This window comes from Callorhinus ursinus, unplaced genomic scaffold (genome assembly GCF_003265705.2).
Source record: "Callorhinus ursinus isolate GAN/ISIS: 27379988/994484 unplaced genomic scaffold, GSC_fseal_2.0 scaffold8, whole genome shotgun sequence".
NCBI classification, from domain to species: Eukaryota; Metazoa; Chordata; class Mammalia; order Carnivora; family Otariidae; genus Callorhinus; species Callorhinus ursinus.
This window is the reverse complement of record NW_027397070.1, coordinates 70,359,007-70,379,691: the sequence shown is the minus strand read 5'-3', so window position 1 is coordinate 70,379,691 and position 20,685 is coordinate 70,359,007. Positions and strand designations below refer to the sequence as shown.

At 43.1% G+C, this 20,685-nt stretch overlaps 2 protein-coding genes across 12 annotated transcripts in view; one reads left to right on the top strand and one right to left on the bottom strand.

The window, feature by feature from the left end:
• The window catches only part of WDR20 (WD repeat domain 20), a 61,294-nt gene extending 45,209 nt beyond the window's left edge, over positions 1-16,085 (bottom strand). For 3 of the 8 annotated variants that reach the window (XM_025869336.2, XM_025869337.2, XM_073895898.1), the window contains exon 1: positions 15,701-16,053. In XM_025869336.2, coding sequence (XP_025725121.1) covers positions 15,701-15,949 — 249 coding nt within the window. In that variant the 5' untranslated portion in view covers positions 15,950-16,053. Of the gene's footprint in view, positions 1-12,842; positions 13,053-15,700 lie in introns of those variants that run through there. The other 5 variants (XM_025869338.2, XM_073895900.1, XR_003207585.2 and 2 more) reach the window with 4 other exon arrangements.
• Positions 16,086-16,118: 33 nt separating this feature from the next.
• LOC141373319 (uncharacterized) overlaps positions 16,119-20,685 on the top strand; it is a 38,095-nt gene continuing 33,528 nt past the window's right edge. The window contains exon 1 of one of the 4 annotated variants that reach the window (XR_012379192.1): positions 16,119-16,323. Coding sequence is in view for 1 of the 4 variants with exons in the window: in XM_073895901.1 (XP_073752002.1) it covers positions 16,453-16,780 (328 nt within the window). In the remaining 3 variants the exon portion in view is untranslated. Of the gene's footprint in view, positions 16,324-16,371; positions 16,781-20,685 lie in introns of those variants that run through there. The other 3 variants (XR_012379193.1, XR_012379194.1, XM_073895901.1) reach the window with 3 other exon arrangements.

The window sequence follows — 20,685 nt, the reverse complement described above, 5'->3', positions numbered from 1 at the left end:
ATAAGGAATAGGAAGACATTCCACACAAATACTAAAAAAAATAAACTCATTTCCAACCCTCAAAACAGAATTTTGAGGAAATCAGACATGATCAAGAGTTCATATACCAACATAAAGAACGATCTACAAAGAATCACAATTCTGAATTTAATGTAAGGCAAAAAATGATAGAGAAATCGCCAAGTTCAGAATGACAGTGAGATACCACACCTATCAGAAATTGATAAATAAGGCAGTCAAAAATACTGTAAAGAGATGGACAATGTGAACAGCATTAAAAACTTGAACACTCATGCACACAGATATATCATCTTGAGCCTCATATACATTTTTAAAAAAGATTTTTTCTACAGAGAGAGAAAAAGAGCACATGCGCACACATGTGCAGGATTCGGAGGGGGGCAGAGGGAGAGATTCTTCTAGCAGACTCCCCATTGAGCATGGAGCCAGACGCAGCTCGATCCCACGACCGAGACCACGACTTGAACTGAAACCAAGAGTCGGATGCTTAACCGACTGAGCTGCCCAGGAGCCCCAAGAATATATTCTTTTAAAAACACATGGAACATGTTAACTGGATCACAAAGAAAGGTCTCATCACATTTCAAATAGCTAATATCAAAAAACATATTCTCTGACCATACAATGAAAATAAGCTGCAAAATTAAACACCATGAACAGAAACTAAAAAAACACCTTAGAAATTCAAGTGTAAAGAGGGAATAAAAATGGAAATAACGAAATATATTTAGATCTTAATATTACCACACATCTAACACATAGAAGACTGCTAAAGTAATCCTTAGAAGAAATTCTACACCTTTGAACACATCATTTTAAAACAAAAGAAGGGCTGAAAACCTATGTTGTAAATTCAGAAAGCTAGGAAAAGAGTAAATCTGAAAAAAAAAGAAAAAGAAAAGAAAGGAAATAAAGATTACAACAGATATTAAACAAAAAACCAATAGTAGCTGATTCTTTGAAACATTTTAACTGAGGAACTCTTGCAAGTCTCTTCAAGAAACATTTAAAGTAAGCATGAGAAGGTGAAGCCCAGCAGGTGACTGAGCCCAGCAGCTGCCCAGGGGCCCCAAGCAGGCCACAGCTCTGCAGGGGAGGGGAGCCAGTTCCAGCCTGGTGATGCCCATATCCACCACCACAGACAGATGGTCCGGACAGCAAAAGGTGCTGGTGAAAGTCACCATCAAGAGGAAGATCTGGGGCTGACAGTGACAGAGACGGAGCTTTCTGGAGCACATGCACTGTATGTTTCAACAGCCCTCACAACTGGATTCATACTTTCAAGGGAATACCCACTGGATTAATTTACTGCAATAAATACTTTTTTTCCTTTGGGGGGGAGAGAGGCATAAACAATTTTAGAAAACAGAGAGACTTACAATAGGAGTGAGAAAGGAAAAGGGAACAGTCCAGTTCCAGATGAGGTGGGGTAGAGGGAACTGGCAAAGACGAGAAAATACTGAATGGCTGGAGAGGGGTGGGCCAGAAAGGCAGAAAAAGTGTCACAGCCAGGGCGCCTGGGTGGCTCAGTTGGTTAAGCGACTGCCTTCGGCTCAGGTCATGATCCCGGAGTCCTGGGATTGAGTCCCACATCGGGCTCCCTGCTCGGCAGGGAGTCCGCCTCTCCCTCTGACCCTCTTCCCTCTCGTGCTATCTCTCATTCTCTCTCTCAAATAAATAAATAAATAAAATCTTTAAAAAAAAAAGTGTCACGGCCAGGAGTGTTACAAAGAAGAGACAATGATCAGCTATTTCAATGCTGCTGAAGAGAGGGCAAAGAAGCTACAGGCCGCATGGTATCTGTAGATTTTGGCAGCAGGATGTTGAGTAACCAGTATGCTGGAGAAATGAGAAGGGTGGGAGCCAAGGTCACATTGGAGCAGAAGGACAAACATTTCTATCTGAATTAGTCATTTTGGAGCTGAAGCAGATTCAGCTGCTGCTAAGACCCAGAGCATCACTATGGGAGTCAGTGCCAGGGGTGGACTAGAGGAGGTCGCTGGGAGTGGACATGGAAGCCAAGATACTAAGGAACCCAGGTGCCTCCAGGGTCCTGTGGTGGACGTAAAACCACCCAAGATGACGGCAGAACTGGAGTGGAAAGGAAAGCTGTGAAGTGGGTACCGAAGTCTTCAAAGAGCAGAGGTGACCATAAGTCAGTATAAGGCCATAAGGAAGAGTGAAAAGCAGATGAGTCTAAAAGGGCGGAAGCTCCAAAGGAACCCCAGGATGAGTGGCCAATGGACCTACACTTAATCAGTGCTCCACTTGGAGTACAGCAATTGGGACTCTGCTTTTCCAGCTCTACCTGCACCCCACTTTCTGAGCAATAGGGGAAATGCAAACTGCTGCCCTGTCAAAGAAAGCCCTGAGCATAATACCCACCATTTTTTAATTAGCTGAGTTAATACTGCCCTCAGTCTTGCTAGCTACATGCACTCCTATTCCAAAATCCAGAGGAAAGAAAAGTGCAAGGTCGGGCATTGTGCAGTGCCTATAATTAAGCAGGAAGAAGTTAAAGGAACTGGAAGGGACAGTATGAGCAATTTTGTCCAGGACACAGGACAAGGAAGATGTAGCTTCCAAGCCAAGATGATCAAGACACTAGCCACAGCCTCCTCCTGGGTTAGCCCAGAAGAACAGCATAAGATTCGAGGCTGTGACTAATTTCTAAGTGTCTCTCAACAAAAGCAAAAGGGGTTGGCAACCCTGCTTCTGTGAGCTTCGGTAACTAACAGCGACCATATTTGCCTTGTGACAGGGATTTTGAAAGATCATCCAATTTACTCAAGTAAATCCTTAGAGGGCTATAATCTCAACCAACTCATTCATTTAAAATCGACACAGTGGGGGCGCCTGGGTGGCTCGGTCGGTTAAGCGTCTGCTTTTGGCTCGGGTCATGGTCCCAGGGTCCTGGGATCGAGCCCGGCAACAGGCTCCCTGCTCAGCGGGAAGCCTGCTTCTCCCTCTGCCTGCCAATTCCCCTGCTTGTGTTCCTGCTCTTGCGATCTCTCTCTCTCTCAAATAAATAAAATCTTTAAAGAAATAAAATCTTTAAATAAATAAATAAATAAATAAAATCTTTAAAAAAAATAAAATCGACACAATGTGCCTATTATATACAGGCACTGTGATGGATATGGATGAGTAAAATGGTTTCTGACCTCAAGATTTCAGTCTAGCGGGGGAGACAGAGAGATCCAAACAAAAAATTCCAAATTGTGTGAAAAAGTGGGAGGACATTCATAGTAGTCAAACAGCAAGATCAAAGGAAAGAGAGGTCTCTAAACCATGCAGGAGCACAGCCCAGCCCAAGTGGTCCTCCAACTACAGTGTATCTTCCCTGTTTTACTGATGTATCTTACCATGAGCTCAAGGAAAAAACTGTTACATCTGGGTTTCTAATACCTCAGCCAGCATAAGACCCTCAGTGTAGTTTGCATCTCTAGATCTATTTTCCTGTCTGAGATCTACTCACACTGCAGCTCCAGAGTGGGCTCCAGGGCAATCAGGGTATTAGATAATCCAATGTCCTTGCGAAAGGTCAGTAAGTACCTATTTCTCCTTGCTAAAGGCCACAGGAATGGGCTGGTAATCCAATCTGGGGCAACAGGCCAAAGAAAGAGGTTTGCTGGGGGCTTCAATGAAACAATCTTCCTTATTCTTCCGAGAAAATGTCTAGAAGTGCTGTTCACTCTCACCCTGGATACTGGCTCTTACTCTGGACCATGTGTTACAGAAATGTGAAACCAAGACCTCCTCCACCATTTTGCCACTTAGGCCAGGCTGACATTCAATGGAAAGCAGGACCAAGTAAATCTCAGCAAAACTGAGCACTGAGCTGGCACCCCAATCAAACCATGCCTGAAGTCCACTTTACCTCTGGAATATTCAATGACATAAGCCAATGCATCCCCTTTAAAGTTTTAACTAGTTTGAGTTGGATTTCTTGTTACTTACAAACCAAAACATCCCTAACATTATAATATATTTGGAAGTACACTAAATCGTAAAATCTACTAATGAATCACCATCCACCAGCTCCTTTGACAGCACACTTCAATGTTCACCTCTTGCTTCTAGAAAAGTCTTTGTTAAGCCTAACTCTCAAATATTAAAATGTAAATCTTTTCCCTCTTCTTTAAATCTTGCAGAATGACAACTCATTAACACCTAAATAATAAAATCATGGCTCTAATTTATCCATAAAAATTTACAAATTTACATATTTAACTACAAAAAATATGAAAATTATCCAAGGCAAAAAGAAATACACACACACACACACACACACACACACACACACACACACCCCTACGCAAAGTTACAAGACAGATGAAAAATGAAAGAAAAAAAATCTCTTATTCATATCACAAAGGGCTAATCTCTCCAATATACAGAGAACTCCTTTTTAAACAAATGAGATATCCAATAAACCAACACAAAAAATGGGCAAGGGATATGAAACAGTTCATAGAAAAATGGAAATACATTCCATTCTTATATATAGAAAGATGCTCAACCGTTCTCATCACAAGGGAAAAACAAACAAAAATAACACTAATTTCTCACCTACCAGATCAAATGCAAGTTTGACAACATGCCCTGTCAGTGAGGCTGTGGTGAAACAGGTACTCTCATGTGTGAGTACAGAATAGTACAACCCCTCCCTATGGAGGGCGATTTGATGATATCTATCAAAAATATATATGCAGGGACACCTGGGTGGCTCACTCGGTTAAGCGTCTGCCTTAGGCTCAGGTCGTGATCCCAGGGTCCCGGAATCAAGTCCTGCCTTGGGCACCTTGCTCAGCAGGGAGCCTGCTTTTCCCTCTGTCTGCTGTCCCCCCTGCTTGCGAGTGTGAGCGCACTCACTCTCAAATAAATAAATAAAGTCTTTAAAAAAAAAAAAATATATATATATATATATTTGACCCAGCAGTAACCTCTTCTGGAAATACATCCTGTAAATATACCTGCCTCCATGCAAAATAACATACATGTGAAGTTATTTACTGCAGCATTATTTGTAATAAAAAGAGATCAACAATCAAGAATCATCTAGTTAAATAAATGTGATATATAGCCACAGCATGGAATATAAAGCAATTATAAGAAAGAGTGAAGAAGTTCTCTATTTACTAATATGGCAAGATCTCCAATATGTATCATTAAACAGAAAAAAACAAGATACAAAATATCATACATAGTATGCTTACTCAACTTCTTCTCTGCTCAAATGTCATCTTATTCTTATGGCAACAGAGAACGAGTCAAAAACAAATAAAATGATTATGAGGAGAGGAAGGGAACTTTGCAGGGAGGACAGAAATGGAAGCTAAACCTTTGAACAGAACCTTGTTTTATGATTCTGATATAGGAACCACATGTTTTATATAATCAAAACACAACATTAAATGTATCTCCTAATAGATTTACTGAGGAATAATTGATCTACAAGGAATTGCACATATTAAATGTATCCATTTGCTGAGTCTGGACGTAGGCAAACACCCGAGATACCATCACCATAACCAAGGTAACAGACACACCCAACACCTCCCAAAGTTTCCTTATGTCTCTTCATTTTTGTTTTTGTTTTTGTGGTGAGAACACTTAAGATGAGGTCTATCCTCTTAACATTATGAAGTGCAGAGGACCATGTTGTTAACTACAGTCACTATGGTGTACAGCAGATCTCTAGAATTATTCATCTAGCATAAATGAAACTTACACAAAATTAAATTTAAAAACAATCCCTCATGATCTAAAACTGGATTATGGTAGCAGTTGTGCAACTTGGTAAGTTTGCTAAAAGTCACTGAATTAACGCTTAAAATAGATGGCAGGAAGGTACAATAATTTTGCTGGAATAAGTCTGAAGAGGCAGTGAAGGAACTAAAGAAAGCCAGTAAGGACCAATGCTTCTCCAACTTCAGTGAGCACCCGAACTACCTGGAGATCCTCACAGAAAGCAGATTTTGATTCACTAAGCCTGGAATGAGGCCTAATTCTGTACTTCCCACAAGTTCCCAGGGGCTGACACTGATGGCACTAGTCTGTGCGCCACACTTTGAGGGTCCATACAACTTGGAAGAGCTTTGCTCTAAGAAGCAGCTGAGAGATTGGGGCAGTAGCTGCCAGAGGCAAAGGCCGGGTACCAAGTGGGTGAGGGCCCCAAAGGGCTTTTTTTTCCCTTTTGCCGTAGGAGTTGATTGAGCCAGGGTTAGGACTGAGAGTGAGTGCAAAGGGGTTATAGGGACTAATCACAGCATTTAAAACAGGAGTATCCTGGACAGAGTGGCAATGTAGCAGGAGCCAAATCATTGAGAAATGAAGGGAAGCGATGAGGGTCCAAAAGGGATGGCGCTGATAGGATCTGATGACCTGAAAAGGACAGTATGCTAGGAGGAGTCCTGCAGGATGACAAGATACTAACGTAATACATTACCGCAGAAGTAGTACCAAAATAAAGAAAATACATTAAAACCATTTTAAAAACCACACTAAGAGTCCTGGAAGCTAGGACATAGCCAACTTTTTTTTTTTAAAGATTTTATTTATTTATTTGGGAAAGAGAGAGAGCACAAGCAGGGGGAGGGGCAGAAGAGGGAGAAGCAGACTCCCCACCAAGCAGGGAGCCTGACACGGGGCTCAATCCCAGGACCCTGGGATCATGACCTAAGCCAAAGGCAGACACCTAACTGACTGAGCCACCCAGGAGGCCCTAGAGCCAACATTTAAAGGCTCACTATGAAAGAACATAATCTTGCCCTCTAATCAAGCCTTGCTAAAGCTTCAACCTTCACAGTGACTCTTAGAGGAGCCATGCCACACCTTCAGGCCTTGGGCCTCTAGTTGTCTTGGTTTAGAATCCCTTCCCCCTTCAGACCAACCACCCATCAGAATTCAAATGTCATCTTGTTAAAACCTCTCTAAATTCCCACTGCAACTGAGACAAACATCACACTGTAACACTGTATTATAATCATCTATGATCTGAACGAGTGAAACACTCTTACAAGAGTCAATCTTGTAAGTACTTCTTGTATTCCTCCCTCTAGTTAGGGCAGCAATAGCAAAGGAATGATGAGAAGAAAAAGAAAAGTAACACATGTCCAACTTAGAATTCTAGATAATCAGCTGCTGAGTAAAAAGCAGCCACAAGAGGTCTTCTTCATGGAGCTAGAAGTGTCACTTAACAGGACAGGAGAGACCTATCACTCTCATATTCAATCACACACAACACAGGAGGAAAGGTAAGCTGAGACTTATCAAAATCATGGTGCTTAAACTTCCTGTGCCATGGCTTTCTTCTCACAATGATGTTTTTAAATACAAAAGATTACAAAGGAGATCAATTATTAAAATAGTTATTAAACAAATTTAGGATCTTCAAAATTTCATTTCCCACTGAATAACGAGTTCTAGTGCAGATCCACTAACTACTGTAATTTCGAAGTAGTGATGAGTGTGACATCTGATATATCTGCAACAACCATAATGTGATATGCAAACACCTGTGATTTTCACTGGTGATAGTCACAAGTCTGTTACTACTGTGATTTGTTGCCTAGATCCATAATTGGAAGGACATGTTGAAATTCAGTTAAGAGTTTTTCCCCATCTAGGCTAATACATCCCGTAAACTCTATTCAGATTAAGAAGCACTAACAAGTGAATATTGTCTAGAATAATAGACACCATCTGCACATCTACCACTACTTACTTATCCATCTCACCATTAAATTATAGGCACTTTAGGCTAGGGACTATGTCTTACTTTGTCTTTGGGTCTACACATCCAATAAATGTTAGCTGAATGAATACCTCATTTATTACTCCACTGGACTGTGAACTCCTTGATGGCAGAGATTCTGTCTCAACAACACAAACCAACCACTCAATAAATCTTGATAGAATGAGTACGTGTATGAATAACTTATTTTCCTTTGTTGAATGATAATCCTCTCAAGGTCAGGGATCCTGTCTCATACTTCTTTGATTTCCCATAGTCTAGTATCCTGGTTTTTACACAAAACCACTCAAATATCTATTAAATGAGACATTAAAACAAGACAGAGTCTCTGAAATGAAGATCAAAGTAAGTAAAGAGAATGAGCCCATGTACCAGTTCTGCTGTGCCAGGAGAAAACAGCACAGTACAGCAGTGAGGTGGATGTAACCAACCAAAGGAAAGATAGATCCAAGCCACAGAGATCATCTATAATGTGGTTACTTGAGAATATGCTAAAGTACTCCCATTCTTGCTTTTAAAATATAAAAACCTTATGGGGGCACCTGGGTAGCTCAGTCGTTAAGCATCTGCCTTCGGCTCAGGTCATGATCTCAGGGTCCTGGGATCGAGTCCCACATCGGCCTCCCTGCTCCGCAGGAAGCCTGCTTCTCCCTCTCCCTCTGCCCCTCCTTGTGTTCCCTCTCTCGCTGTGTCTCTCTCTGTCAAATAAATAAATAAAATCTTTAAAAAAATAAAAAAATAAATAAAATAAAATATAAAAACCTTATAAATTCCTTCCTCATGAATGAGTCTTGCTTCTTTCTTATAAAGTCTACATTTTCCCACTGCTACAAAATAAGATAAAAGTTAGCAAAGACTGATTTGGCATGTTTTTAGTACAATATACCCTACTTAAAAGAAAATCCATATTACAAAATAGAATTGAGAATGCAAAACATGACTCAATTTACAAATTGCCAACTGGCAGAGAAGTTGTGAAGTTGAGAAAAATGTTACAAGGTAAGAGCAATTGCCAACTCAACCTCAATCAGAAACGAAGATAAAGCATTTCTGAAATTAGAAATATAAAGATATAAGTTTTAAAATTTAAAAAAATGTGATCTGTACACATTTCAGGGCAAATCATCTATGTGAAATAATCCAATACTCTTCTCCTTCTAGGCAGAGAAATACTTCTCCACTTCACCTTTACTCCTTAACTCCACTTGATACTTGCATTGCTTACACCATGTGCACAGCACACGCCTTCTACTTTATATTACAATTATCAGTACAAAAATACAAGCCCCTTACAGGCAGAAGAATCTTACTTCACCCTCACATCATCCACAATAGACAGCAGTACCTTGTAAATAATAGCTCTGCAATAAACACTTGATGAATGAGGATTATTTTTTTAAATTTTATTTTCTTGAGAGCGCGCGCAAGCGAGCACAAGCTGGGCGTGGGGCAGAAGGAGAAGCAGACTCCCCATTGACCAAGGAGCCTGATTTGGGGCTCGATCCCAGGACCCTGAGATCAGGGCCTGAGCCAAAGGCAGATGTTTAACTGACTGAACCACCCAGGTGCCCAGAGGATCATTATTCTTTTAAAATATTTTATTTATTTATTTGACAGAGAGATAGAGAGAGAGAATACAGGTAGGCAGAAAGGCAGGCAGAGGGAGAGGGAGAAGCAGGCTCTCTGCTGAGCAGGGAGCCCGATGTGGGGCTCGATCCCAGAACCCTGGGATCGTGATCTGAGCCGAAGGCAGACGCTTAACCGACTGAGCCACGCAGGCGCCCCGGATTATTTTTTTTTTTAAAAAGACATACCTTGTACTGTTATAAATAATAGATGCCAAATGTTCAGAGAATAAGGTAACTTATCACTGATATTCCCAGGTAATTTAAAATATCCTGAAAATGAAGATTAAGAATGTCTACCAATTAAAGTTATTTCTGTTTTTGATGTTTACTCCTAAATAACCAAACAGGACATTTCATATTTCTGCACAAACTAACCTCACTGAAATATAAATAAAATTGTTCTCTAAGACATGAAACATCAGACTACAAAAATCTTCACATTTATTTTTAAAACAAGGTTCTTTAGGCATATAGCCAAACTAGTCAGTGATAAAATCCACAATGTTTTGATTCTTGCTCAAGTTTTCTACCAAAGCACAATAAGTACTTAAATAAATGAAGTCACTAAGTTAACTCAACGATAATAAACATAGGTGACAAGTTTCTTGAGGGCAGAGACTTTGTCTCTACCCAGCATCTAGAACAGTACCTCCTATCTGATAAGCATGCCCTGCAAATATTTGCTAAAACAATGACATTCCTGACTATCTCATGGATTTCACGGACATATTCCGAGAGCTTCTTACCATTGCTCATATCCACCCACTCTGCCCTTCAAAATCTCATCACAGTCCTCCTCTTCAAGGTCAAGAGAACCAAGGTATCATATGAAAGTTTCTCTAGCCTGCTCTAAGTGATAAATGAAAATGCTTTCCCCTTAGTATATAAAATGTAATAGCCAAATAACTAAGCAATTATCAATATTTTAGAAGACATTAAGTAGCCCTTAATGGGAAAAAAACTACAGGTTTCCATTCAACTCCATGTATGCCCTACTAAATTAAGTATAAAACTTCTCAAGGTAAATTTGATATAAAAAGTTCTAATCTTCCATGCCTCTTTTTTTTTTTTTAAGATTTTATTTATTTATTTGACAGAGAGAGACACAGCAAGAGAGAGAACACAAGCAGGGGGAGTGGGAGAGGGAGAAGCAGGCTTCCTGCCGAGCAGGGAAGCCTGATGCGGGGCTCGATCCCAGGACCCTGGGATCATGACCTGAGCCAAAGGCAGACGCTTAAGGACTGAGCCACCCTCTTTCTAAACTAGAAATGGGTAGCAAAGAGATGTGATAATTACAAATGTAGTGAAGGATGTGAACATGACCTTCTCTGGAGCAGGCCAGAATCTAAAACCAGCCTGTGGGAAAAACCTCTGAAAGGCTTCTAGGTCACCCTCCCACACAAAGCATGAATTCCTCAGTCACTGACAGGTGGTCCTGCAGTCTTTGAGAGAGACAGATTATCTCCCACACAGAATGCTCTTTCTCTCTCAAGTCAACCCATTGCACTCCTGGTTAACTCCGGCTCTGAAAATATTTGAGCTGTTATTATATGACTCTTTTTCTGGCCCCAGCTTCATGTCAACACAATGAGTACAAAGCCTTTTCTAGCATAAAGACTTAGAATCACATGTTCCACTTGCTTTCACAACACACCCCACTCCTCAATTCCCATTCAATGAGTAGGCAATGAATCCAAGATATTAAGACATCTTCCCAATAGAAAGATGGACTTATTTTCATTAAAAAACTATTGAGCACAGACTCCTACAACCTTAAGAGCTGTGAAAAGGCCTTGGAAGCCATCTAATTCTACTCCTCTCCCCTCTATGGTAGGAATTGCTTCAATAACATCTCTGCAACACATTTGTGTCCCAGAATCTGAAGATGGGAGGGAATAAAAAGTCTCTTTAATGTGAAGTAGTTCTAAGTACAGTTTTTAAAAGTTATCTGTTAGTACATAGATTTGGTAGGTAACATGGTTTGATAGAAAAAGAACAAAAGTAATGTGTCATTTGGTTACTTTCTATTACTTCATGGTCTCTTGCTATATAATTTCCCAGTTGTAAGAAAGCTAAATTTGTTACCTACTAACAATAATTTTAAAATGTCTTTACAAAGATGTGAGCCACTAAAAATACCCATTATTTGGAAGCCCAAAATTAAATAGGTTCTTTAGCTTGTGAAGATCTTTTTAGAAGTATGACATACGAGGCACCTGAGTAGCTCAGTCAAGCGTCCACTCTTGATTTTAGGGTCGTGCATTCAAGCCCTGTGTTGGGCTCCATGCCAGCATGCAGTCTACTTTAATTAATGAATTAATGAATTAAAAGTATGGCATAGATGGACACTGACGCTTTACCCAGTCATTTACTCAACAAATAAGTACTAAGGGCCTACCTTATGTTGGACACTGTACTGGGCACTAGGAAAACAGTGAAAGCAGAAAACACATGGTCTCTCTTCTAAAGGAGCTTTGTTTATAGAAAAGACAGATTATCACCCAGAGAATTACAAATTGAGAAAAGTGCCAGAAAGGCAAAGTTCAGGATGCTATGAGAACATGTAGTAAGGAAAACTGATCTAGCCTGGGAATTCAAAGCAGGATATACAACGGAAGTGATGTTTAAGCTGGGATCTGAACGGTGGCCATTCACATTATGTAGAAACAGATCTCATAAAATGAAAGGGTTGGTCCAATAAACCCAGCTACCTTTCACATCTTTACCCTAAAACAACCTCTTTTTTTTAAAAAAGGAAAGCCGGGATGCCTGGGTGGCTCAGTTGTTAAGTGTCTGCCTTCGGCTCAAGTCATGATCCCAGCCAGGGTCCTGGGATCAAGCCCCGCATCGGGCTCCCTGCTTGGCGGGAAGCCTGCTTCTCCCTTTCCCACTCCCCCTGCTTGTGTTCCCTCTCTCACTGTCTCTCTCTCTCTCTCTCTCTGTCAAATAAATAAATAAATAAAATCTTTAAAAAAATAAAGTAAAAGAAAAAAGAAAAAAAGAAAAGCCAAGTACTCTATAAAAAGGTTTAAAGGCTAGGGGTGCCTGGGTGGCTCAGTCGGTTAAGCGTTTGCCTTTGGCTCAGGCCATGATCTTGGGGTCCTGGGATGGAGCCCCAAGTCTGGCTCCCTGCTCAGTGGGGAGTCTGCTTCTCCCTCTCCCTCTGCCGCACCCCCCTGCTTGTGCTCTCTTGCTCTTCCTCTCTCAAATAAATAAATAAAATCTTCAAAAAAAAAAAAGGCTTAAAGCCTAGGAATTGATAGTTCTTTGGAGAGAAGGATAGGGTCATACTCTACTGTAGACACCCCACCTGGTATAATTATCATCACTGTAGTCACTAAAATCTTTGCGAAAATGATTAGTGTCAGTATTAAATCAATGCTCATATTATCTTCAGTTAAGCAAAATAAATTCATAAAACTACATTTCCTTACACAAGAAACTCCATTCCGAACTTCAACTGTGAAAAGAAGATGCTTTCTTGTACCTCACAGGATTGCTATCAAGATTCGATGAGAAAATATATGGCAAAATGCTGGGGCAGATCTTGAAATGGTTGGAGGATATGGCATCCGTGCGATCAAAAAGCTTGATCGGTCCCTTCTCACTATGACAGTTCTTTAGATTCAGCTTGCTTCATTTTCCTGACCATGAGAAGAAAAAAAAAAAAAAACTGTAACACAGGTTGCACTCTTTCTCTAGCCTTGGTTTTCTCCATGAGGGTGAGACTGCAAAACTCAAAGGTCCCCTCTAGCTCTAGAAACTGACCTGCACATCTTTTTAAAGGGCCAAGAATACACTCCTTGCCTCACATTTGAGACTACCTCCTCAACCACTCCATTCCCCCATGACTCCATACTTCCTCTCAGGAATGGCAGCACATAGTTCATGACTTAAGTTTCTCAAAGACCTATTTTCTACTTATTTTACAGGCAGATTTAAGTTGAACGTATGCATCCAAATTAGACCTTCTGAATGATCCAAATGATTGTTGTAAAACTTTGTATGCCCCAATGAAAAAAATGAATAACAACAGTCAAAATGACCAACTGTCAAGAACAGAGTTATAACTCCTAATCCCAAAAAGTAAATTTTGGTTTTCTGAGTAAGGAAAATGATCTGCTCCATTTTAAAATCAGAAAAGACAGTCTCAAAAACAATTACTTATACCCAGAAATAACAATAAATACATGCAAACTCATTCATGGAAAACAATTTCTAAAAAAAATTACAACGGCTAGAAGAGAACTAAAATGTCCACCATACAATGCTATGAGATGTTACGACATGCAAATGAAATTTTGCAAAAGTTACAGTGCTCAAATTACGTAGCTAAACACAAATCTACATGTTTAAGATTTTTCTTGTTTAAAATAATTTTGGAGTGTGGTCTTGAAAAGCTCTCCTACTTTTCACCTTCATCAAATAGCATCCCAACTAAGAGAACACAACTATGATACACTTCCAGGCAAGACACCTGTTTTGATGATGCAAACCAAGGCCACAAGATCCAGATAAGGGTTGCCACTAGAGAATGCTTCAGAAATAATACATTTTCAAAGAAAACTTTTTTCTTAAAGGTAACGTTGGCACTAGTAATTGCTGATAAATTCAGCTGTTAGGCACGTTTAAAATTTTATATAAATTTTAGTAACTTAAAATTCTAAACTTATTTCCAGAGAAAAAGTTGATCCTTTCAGTCCTAGGAACAGTGGCAAGATAGCTTCCTGTTTGACACTCTTAACGCTTATTTAACCATATTTTACACCTACCGAGTGTTTCAAGCTTTAAAGTTCATCAGAGATAGTATATTATACATTACAACATGAGTACTGCAATGTTCTCTTTTTAAAGAGAAAAGCAAACAGGAGTTAAAGAACTCATCCAAGGTCACCCAACAAGTCAGCAAAGAAGTTGGGAGCAGGACTAAAACTTCAGTTCCTACACTACTAACTACCTCACACTTTCCCAATTACAAAAGAGAAAAAAAGAAATCAAGTGATTTACTTTCAGTAATAACAGCATACCTCAAACACAATAGAGTGCTTATCACAAACAGTAACCAAAAAGATGCACCTTGAACAAATGAGACAGCTTGCTACTTCTGGATACTACTGTCATGTCCCTTGTTCTTGAAACCAACGAAAAACTTACTGCTTCTGGATATATTACATCCCAGAGAATGTTCACTCTTCAGTATGTACAATTTGCCTTCACACTAACCAAATATTTATAAATTAATGTTACCACCTTTTTCCATGCCTAGGTGCTGTGGGACACATCAATTTCCTCACTCTTCCAAAAGTCAAGTCAAAGACCACATTTCTCAAAAATAAGCAGTTCTCAATGAGAACATAGTTACACAGCCAATAAAGGAAAAGCTCTAATAAGTTGCTTCTTTTGAAGAGATATTTTTAAAGGATGATTATATGCTTCACAGAATTAATGTTAAGTCGCCCGCCAACAAGAAAATGATTCTTGTAAAGTAGCTTTTAAGGCTTATGCCTCCCTGTTTGGGACATAGTCTGACTTGTTGGACAAGAATGATCTGGGCACGCTCACACAGAACCCCTAGGAACCAGCCAGCTTAGGTCACTGAAAACATCCTTTCGACCTCCCAACTGTAGTACTCAGTCTTTCGCATACTATAAGGGCCAAGATGACCCTCTTTAACAATCTCTCAGGAGAAGGTTCCCTGGCGGAGAAAGTGACAGCCGTCCTCCCGATGTTTCTGGGAAAAGTGTTAACACCAGAAAGAGAGGTTCCTAGGAAGTGTCAGTGCGGTGGAGTAGCCCTTGGTTCCGAGCAGGTCCTTTCTGACCTAGTCTCAAGTCCTCCACCTCCAGCCCAGATTCCGCCTTACAGACCTTCCCAAGCCGCCCGCGCCCCTGTTCTCTAACCCGGAGCGAGACTCCCAACTCTCCCGGGAGGCGAGGCAGTCTAAGCAGACAAGACGGCCACCCCACCTCTTCCGGGGACTCGCAGGCCCGCTCCCTGGCCGTGTCAAAGCCTGACGGACCCTGCCAGAGAGAAGGCAGCCGGCCCGTTGTGGGGCCTCCCAGACGGAACCCCGCACCCCACGGTCCCTTTCCACAGCCTCCACCCCTTCGGAACACCACCCTCCTTACTCGTGAATCCCCCTTCCTCAGGAGCACCCCAGTGGAGTTACCGGCCCACTCAAAAGTAAGAGCGACCGCCACTCCTATCGGTCACCCTGGCCCCCACTGTCACCGCCCTGCTCCCGGCCTCTGCCCACGCCGTTGGCGGGCCCCAGTGACGCCCGGGTAGGTACCTTGCGGACCCCCTTGTAGATATAGAAGTAGAGCTCCCGGCCCACATTGAAGCAGAGGCGGTCGCCGTTGCCAGACTGGTCGTTGAGGTTTACGAAGGAGACGCGGACGGGGTTGGATCCCTGCGAGTTGAAGGGCACCCGGTTGGGCCGGCTGTACTCCGAGTGCGGCAGCAGCTTGTACAGACCTTCCCGAGTGGTGAATTGGGTCTTAATCTCGTTCATCTCCTTCCCTCCTCCCTCCGTCGCCATCTTGGAAAGCAGCGTTCATCCTGCCCTAAGTGCCCGGATCACGCCCACCGCGCAGGCGCCGTCCCGGGCTCTCGCTCTCTCCCCTCCCCTCCCCCGCCTCTTCCTCCTGGCCCCTCCCACTCGCGAGTCGTCCCCGCGGAGGCCGGCCGAGGGGCAGGGGCGGGCTTGTTTACGGCCCGACTGCGCAGGCGTGCTCACCTGGCGCTCTCCGCGCGGCTGGGCGTCCGCAGGCCCCTCCCCCGGGCGCGGCCTCGGGGCGGTCCCGTGGCCGTACAGGTGAGGAAGGCTCCGGCCGGGGGTCGGGCTAGCTGTGTCGCCTCCGCCTCCGCCTCCGCCTCCGTCTCCGCCTCCCCGCCACCCCCGGGACAGAGCCGGTAAGCTGAAGCCACCGCAGGTCTGTGGTCGGGAGCGCAGAGGTGAATTCGAGCGGCCTCCTCAACTGCCTCGGCCCCGCCCTGAGGGGCCCCGGGACCCCGAGAGCGGAGGGAGAGGGCCGCCCGCCCATGCAGGGTCTGTACGTGGGGTGCCGAGAGCCGAGCACCGGAGCTTCGGCGTTCTGCCTTCGGGAGGATGCGGGGGCGCCCCGAGGCTGGGGGGGAGACCCTCCCGCAGGCCTGCCCTGGGCCAGCTGCACGACCGTCGGGGAGCCCCTCGGCGCCTCCCGGAGCCAGTTTCCGAGAGGGTACCGAGGGGCCTCAGTTTCCCGCTTCGCGGCGTTTCTTTCGGCGGGGCCGGGGGAGAGCACGCTGTACGTGTGGACACGGCGTGTGTCTTTGGAAGTCGGCTCTCTGGATGCCTGTCGGTGGCGAACATCGGCTAATGTGGAGCAAAGTAGGTTGTGTTGGCACTTGTTTCTTAAGTTTGTCTTCCCTGAGTGTTTAGAGAAAAGGGGGAGCGTCGGGTCGGGCAGTGGCTTTCGGAACCAGAGACTCAGTCGAAGCAGGAGTCACTGGTCTTGCTCAAGAGCTTGACGAGTAGAGGCCATTGATTAAAAAGAAAAAGGCTGAAGTCGGATCTGCGAGATTACTAGGCAGAGTTGTGTGCGGACACTGCTAGGTCTAGATATGGGAGGACAGGCACTATTTTATACCTGGGTTTCTTGGCTAGAATAAGAACGTTTCTAAAGCGACAGAAACTTTCTGGGAGAATTCCGGGGGGAGGTGGGCAGCCAGCATTTGTTACACCAAGAATTAACTATTTCCTTAAAATCATAGCTGGAGGGTCGCAAAATTAGCAGATGGAGTTAAGTTCTACAGTAGAGGAGCGTGAATCACAAAAGTCTTATTACAAAGCAAATAGGTACTGCCAATGATGTAATAATGCATCTGACACCAACATCCTGTATCCTTTGTTCATGTTGGCCAAAAAAAAAGCAAGATCCTACTTATTAGACTCCTAAATAGCTGAAATTTTTTGTTGTAATTGTTTTGATCTTATCTCCTTTCTCTAAAAGTCAAATAGCTATCAAAGTCTTTTAAAATGCCAGGGTGTGGGGTGCCTGGGTGGCTCAGTTGGTTAAAATGCCAGGGTGTGTACTGTGGTCGCCACTGGTATCCCAATTTCCTGTGTTATTTTACAATGAAAATGTGTATTTATAATGATCACCTTGAGGGATAGTGACATCCTGAATCGTCTAAAAATAATCCAGCTGTGTTCCCTGGTTATCAAGGGGGAATAAAGCATAATACTTTCCGGAGGAAAAAAAAAAAACTCAGCAAGCGAAAATGAAGACAAGAAATTTTATTAGCCTTCAATTAACCACAATTAACCTCAATTAACAATAATACCTGTATGCCTCAGGCTTTCTATTAAGGTTTTATTCTATATAAATTCAACATATTTTATTATCACAATAAGTCTGTCCCCTTCATCCCATTCAGAGCCTTTGAATAATCTCTATTCTTAGTATGTTTTTCTCTTGTAGTTCCCCCCACACACACTCAAGGATTCAATGAATAATACCCCAAATTTATATAACAGGGACTGACCTAAATGCAGTTCATTTCTTTTTCTTTTTTCTTATTAAAAGATTTTATTTATTTATTTGACAGAGAGAGAGAGAGAGAGAGAGAGACAGCAAGAGAGGGAACACAAGCAGGGGGAGTGGGAGAGGGAGAAGTGGGCTTCCTGCCGAGCAGGGAGCCCGATGCGGGGCTCGATCCCAGGACCCCGGGATCATGACCTGAGCCAAAGGCAGACGCTCAACCGACTGAGCCACCCAGGCGCCCCCAGTTCATTTCTAATTGTCACTGGCACGCCAGGCATTTCTGAGTGGATTGGTGCCCCACAGCCATCCATCCCCAAACCTGCTTAGTTCCGTTTTCCATTTTCTCAGACTTGAATCTTTTTTTTTTTAAAGATTTTATTTATTTTTATTTGAGAGAGAATGAGAGAGAGAGAGAGAGCACGAGAGGGAAGAGGGCCAGAGGGAGAAGCAGGCTCCCCGCTGAGCAGGGAACCCGATGCGGGACTTGATCCCGGGACTCCAGGATCATGACCTGAGCCGAAGGCAGTCGCCCAACCAACTGAGCCACCCAGGCGCCCTTGGACTTGAATCATTATATAATGGTGGCTTTGTGGATGATTTCCTTGATTTTAGTTTTTCTCTCGACTTTCCTCCTGTAAACAACTACCAAATTTTATTTTCTTAAAACAGTGCCTTAGAGGGGCGCCTGGGTGGCTCAGTCGGTTAAGCGTCTGCCTTCAGCTCAGGTCATGATCCCAGGGTCCTGGGATCCAGCCCTGTCTTGGGGAGCCTGCTTCCCCCTCTCCCTCTGCCGGCTGCTCCCCCTGCTTGTGCTCTCGCTGGCTCTCTCTCTCTCTCTCTGTCAAATAAATAAATAAAAATCTTAAAAACAACAACAGTGCCTTAGACATTACATTCTCTTATCCAAAGACTTGCAATAACCATACTGTTTAAGTCACACCAAGCAATTCACAGCCTATTCTTACTTATTACATAAATACCCCATTACAGTCAAACTGTTCTGCCGGCACCCTTATCTCCTTCTCTTGCTTAGAAAGCCCTTCATTTCCTTTCCTCTTCATACCCTGTTCTTCAAGAACTAGTCTCATCTTCACCAAGCCTTTCCAAGCCTAAAAACCATACTTGAAACCAAGGATTCTCTATTCAACATTCATGGCTGGCTACGGGGAGTGTTTGAACTCCTAGTAGTGTTAAACTTCTGTGTACATGTTCATTGTATCACTGGAGTGTGTAGCTTTCATCAGATTTTCAAGAGTCAGACACCCAACCAGCTGAGCCATCCAGGCACCCCCACACACACAAAAAAAATTTTTTAGATTAGCTCTCTAAGCTTCTGTGGCACTTCTCTCAGCTTTCATTTGTCATGTGTAATATCCTAAAACAGTATCTTCTTTTTGTATTTGTCAGCACATGCTAATTATCTTATATTGATATTTATCGTTTAGTGTATATATGCTGACTTTCAACCAGATTGTGAGCACCTTCTAGGATACGAGGGACCTTGTTAAAATTGTTTATATCCTCAAATATTTATTTGATGCCCACATGTGCCACTCTGTCCTAGCCTTTGGGATGCATCAGTAAACAAAAATCCCTCACTCAGAGTTTATATTCTTGCAAGGAGAAGACCAGATAAACAATAAAAATTGTCTAGTGATTGTGCTAGGAAAAAGTAGTAGCATGAGTAAGGGGGATTGGGAGTGCTATGGGTAGTTTGCAGTTTATGATAAGGTGGACAAGATAATTCAGCAAAGACTTAAAAAAGGTGAGGGAGCGGGCCATGGGAAGATCTGGGGAAAGCCATGCAGAACTCCCAAAGCAGGAGTGTACCTAGCATGTTGAAGAAATAGCAAGACCGGGGCACCTGGGGGGCTCAGTCTGTTGAGCGTCTGACTTCGGTTTAGGTCATGATCTCGGAGTTCTGGGATCCAGCCCTGAGTCAGGCTCCCTGCTGAGCAGGGGAGTCTGCTTCTCCCTGTGCCCCCCACTCCCTGTTTTTCCCTCTCTCTCTTTCTCAAATAAAATCTTTGGGGGAAAAAAAAGTTTGGTTTGTTTATTTGAGAGAGAAGATGCACATGTGCACGCAGACATGCCCCCACAGTGACTTTATTAAAAGAAGCAGCTGGGGCCCCCTGGGTGGCTCAGTCGGTTAAGCGTCTGACTCTTGATTTTGGCTCAGGTCATGATCTCAGGGTTGTGAAGTTGAGCCCTGTCTGGCTCTACAGTGGGCTTGGAGCCTGCTTAAGATTCTCTTTCTCTCCTGCCCTCCCCCACCTTAAAAAATAAAATAAAAAAACAGAAAGAAATAGGTATACACAGGGACACCTGGGTAGCTTAGTCGGTTAAGCATCTGCCTTCGGCTCAGGTCTTGATCCCAGGGTCCTAGAAACAAGTCCTGCAATGGGCTCCTTGCTCGGCAGGGAGGCTGCTTCTCCCTCTGCCTGCCACTCCCCCTGCTTGGGCGCTTTCTTTCTTTCTCTCTGACAAATAAATAAAATCTTAAAAAAAAAAATAGGCATACACAGGTGTCTTTAGGAACCACATTTAAAAACCTTTACTGAGGGCGCCTGGGTGGCTCAGATGGTTAAGCGTCTGCCTTCGGCTCAGGTCATGATCCCAGGGTCCTGGGATCGAGTCCCACATCGGGCTCCCTGCTCCTTGGGAGCCTGCTTCTCCCTCTGCTTCTCTCTCTCTCTCTCTCTCTCTCTCTCTCTCTCTCTCTCTCCCCCTCCCTCCCTCTCCCCCCCCC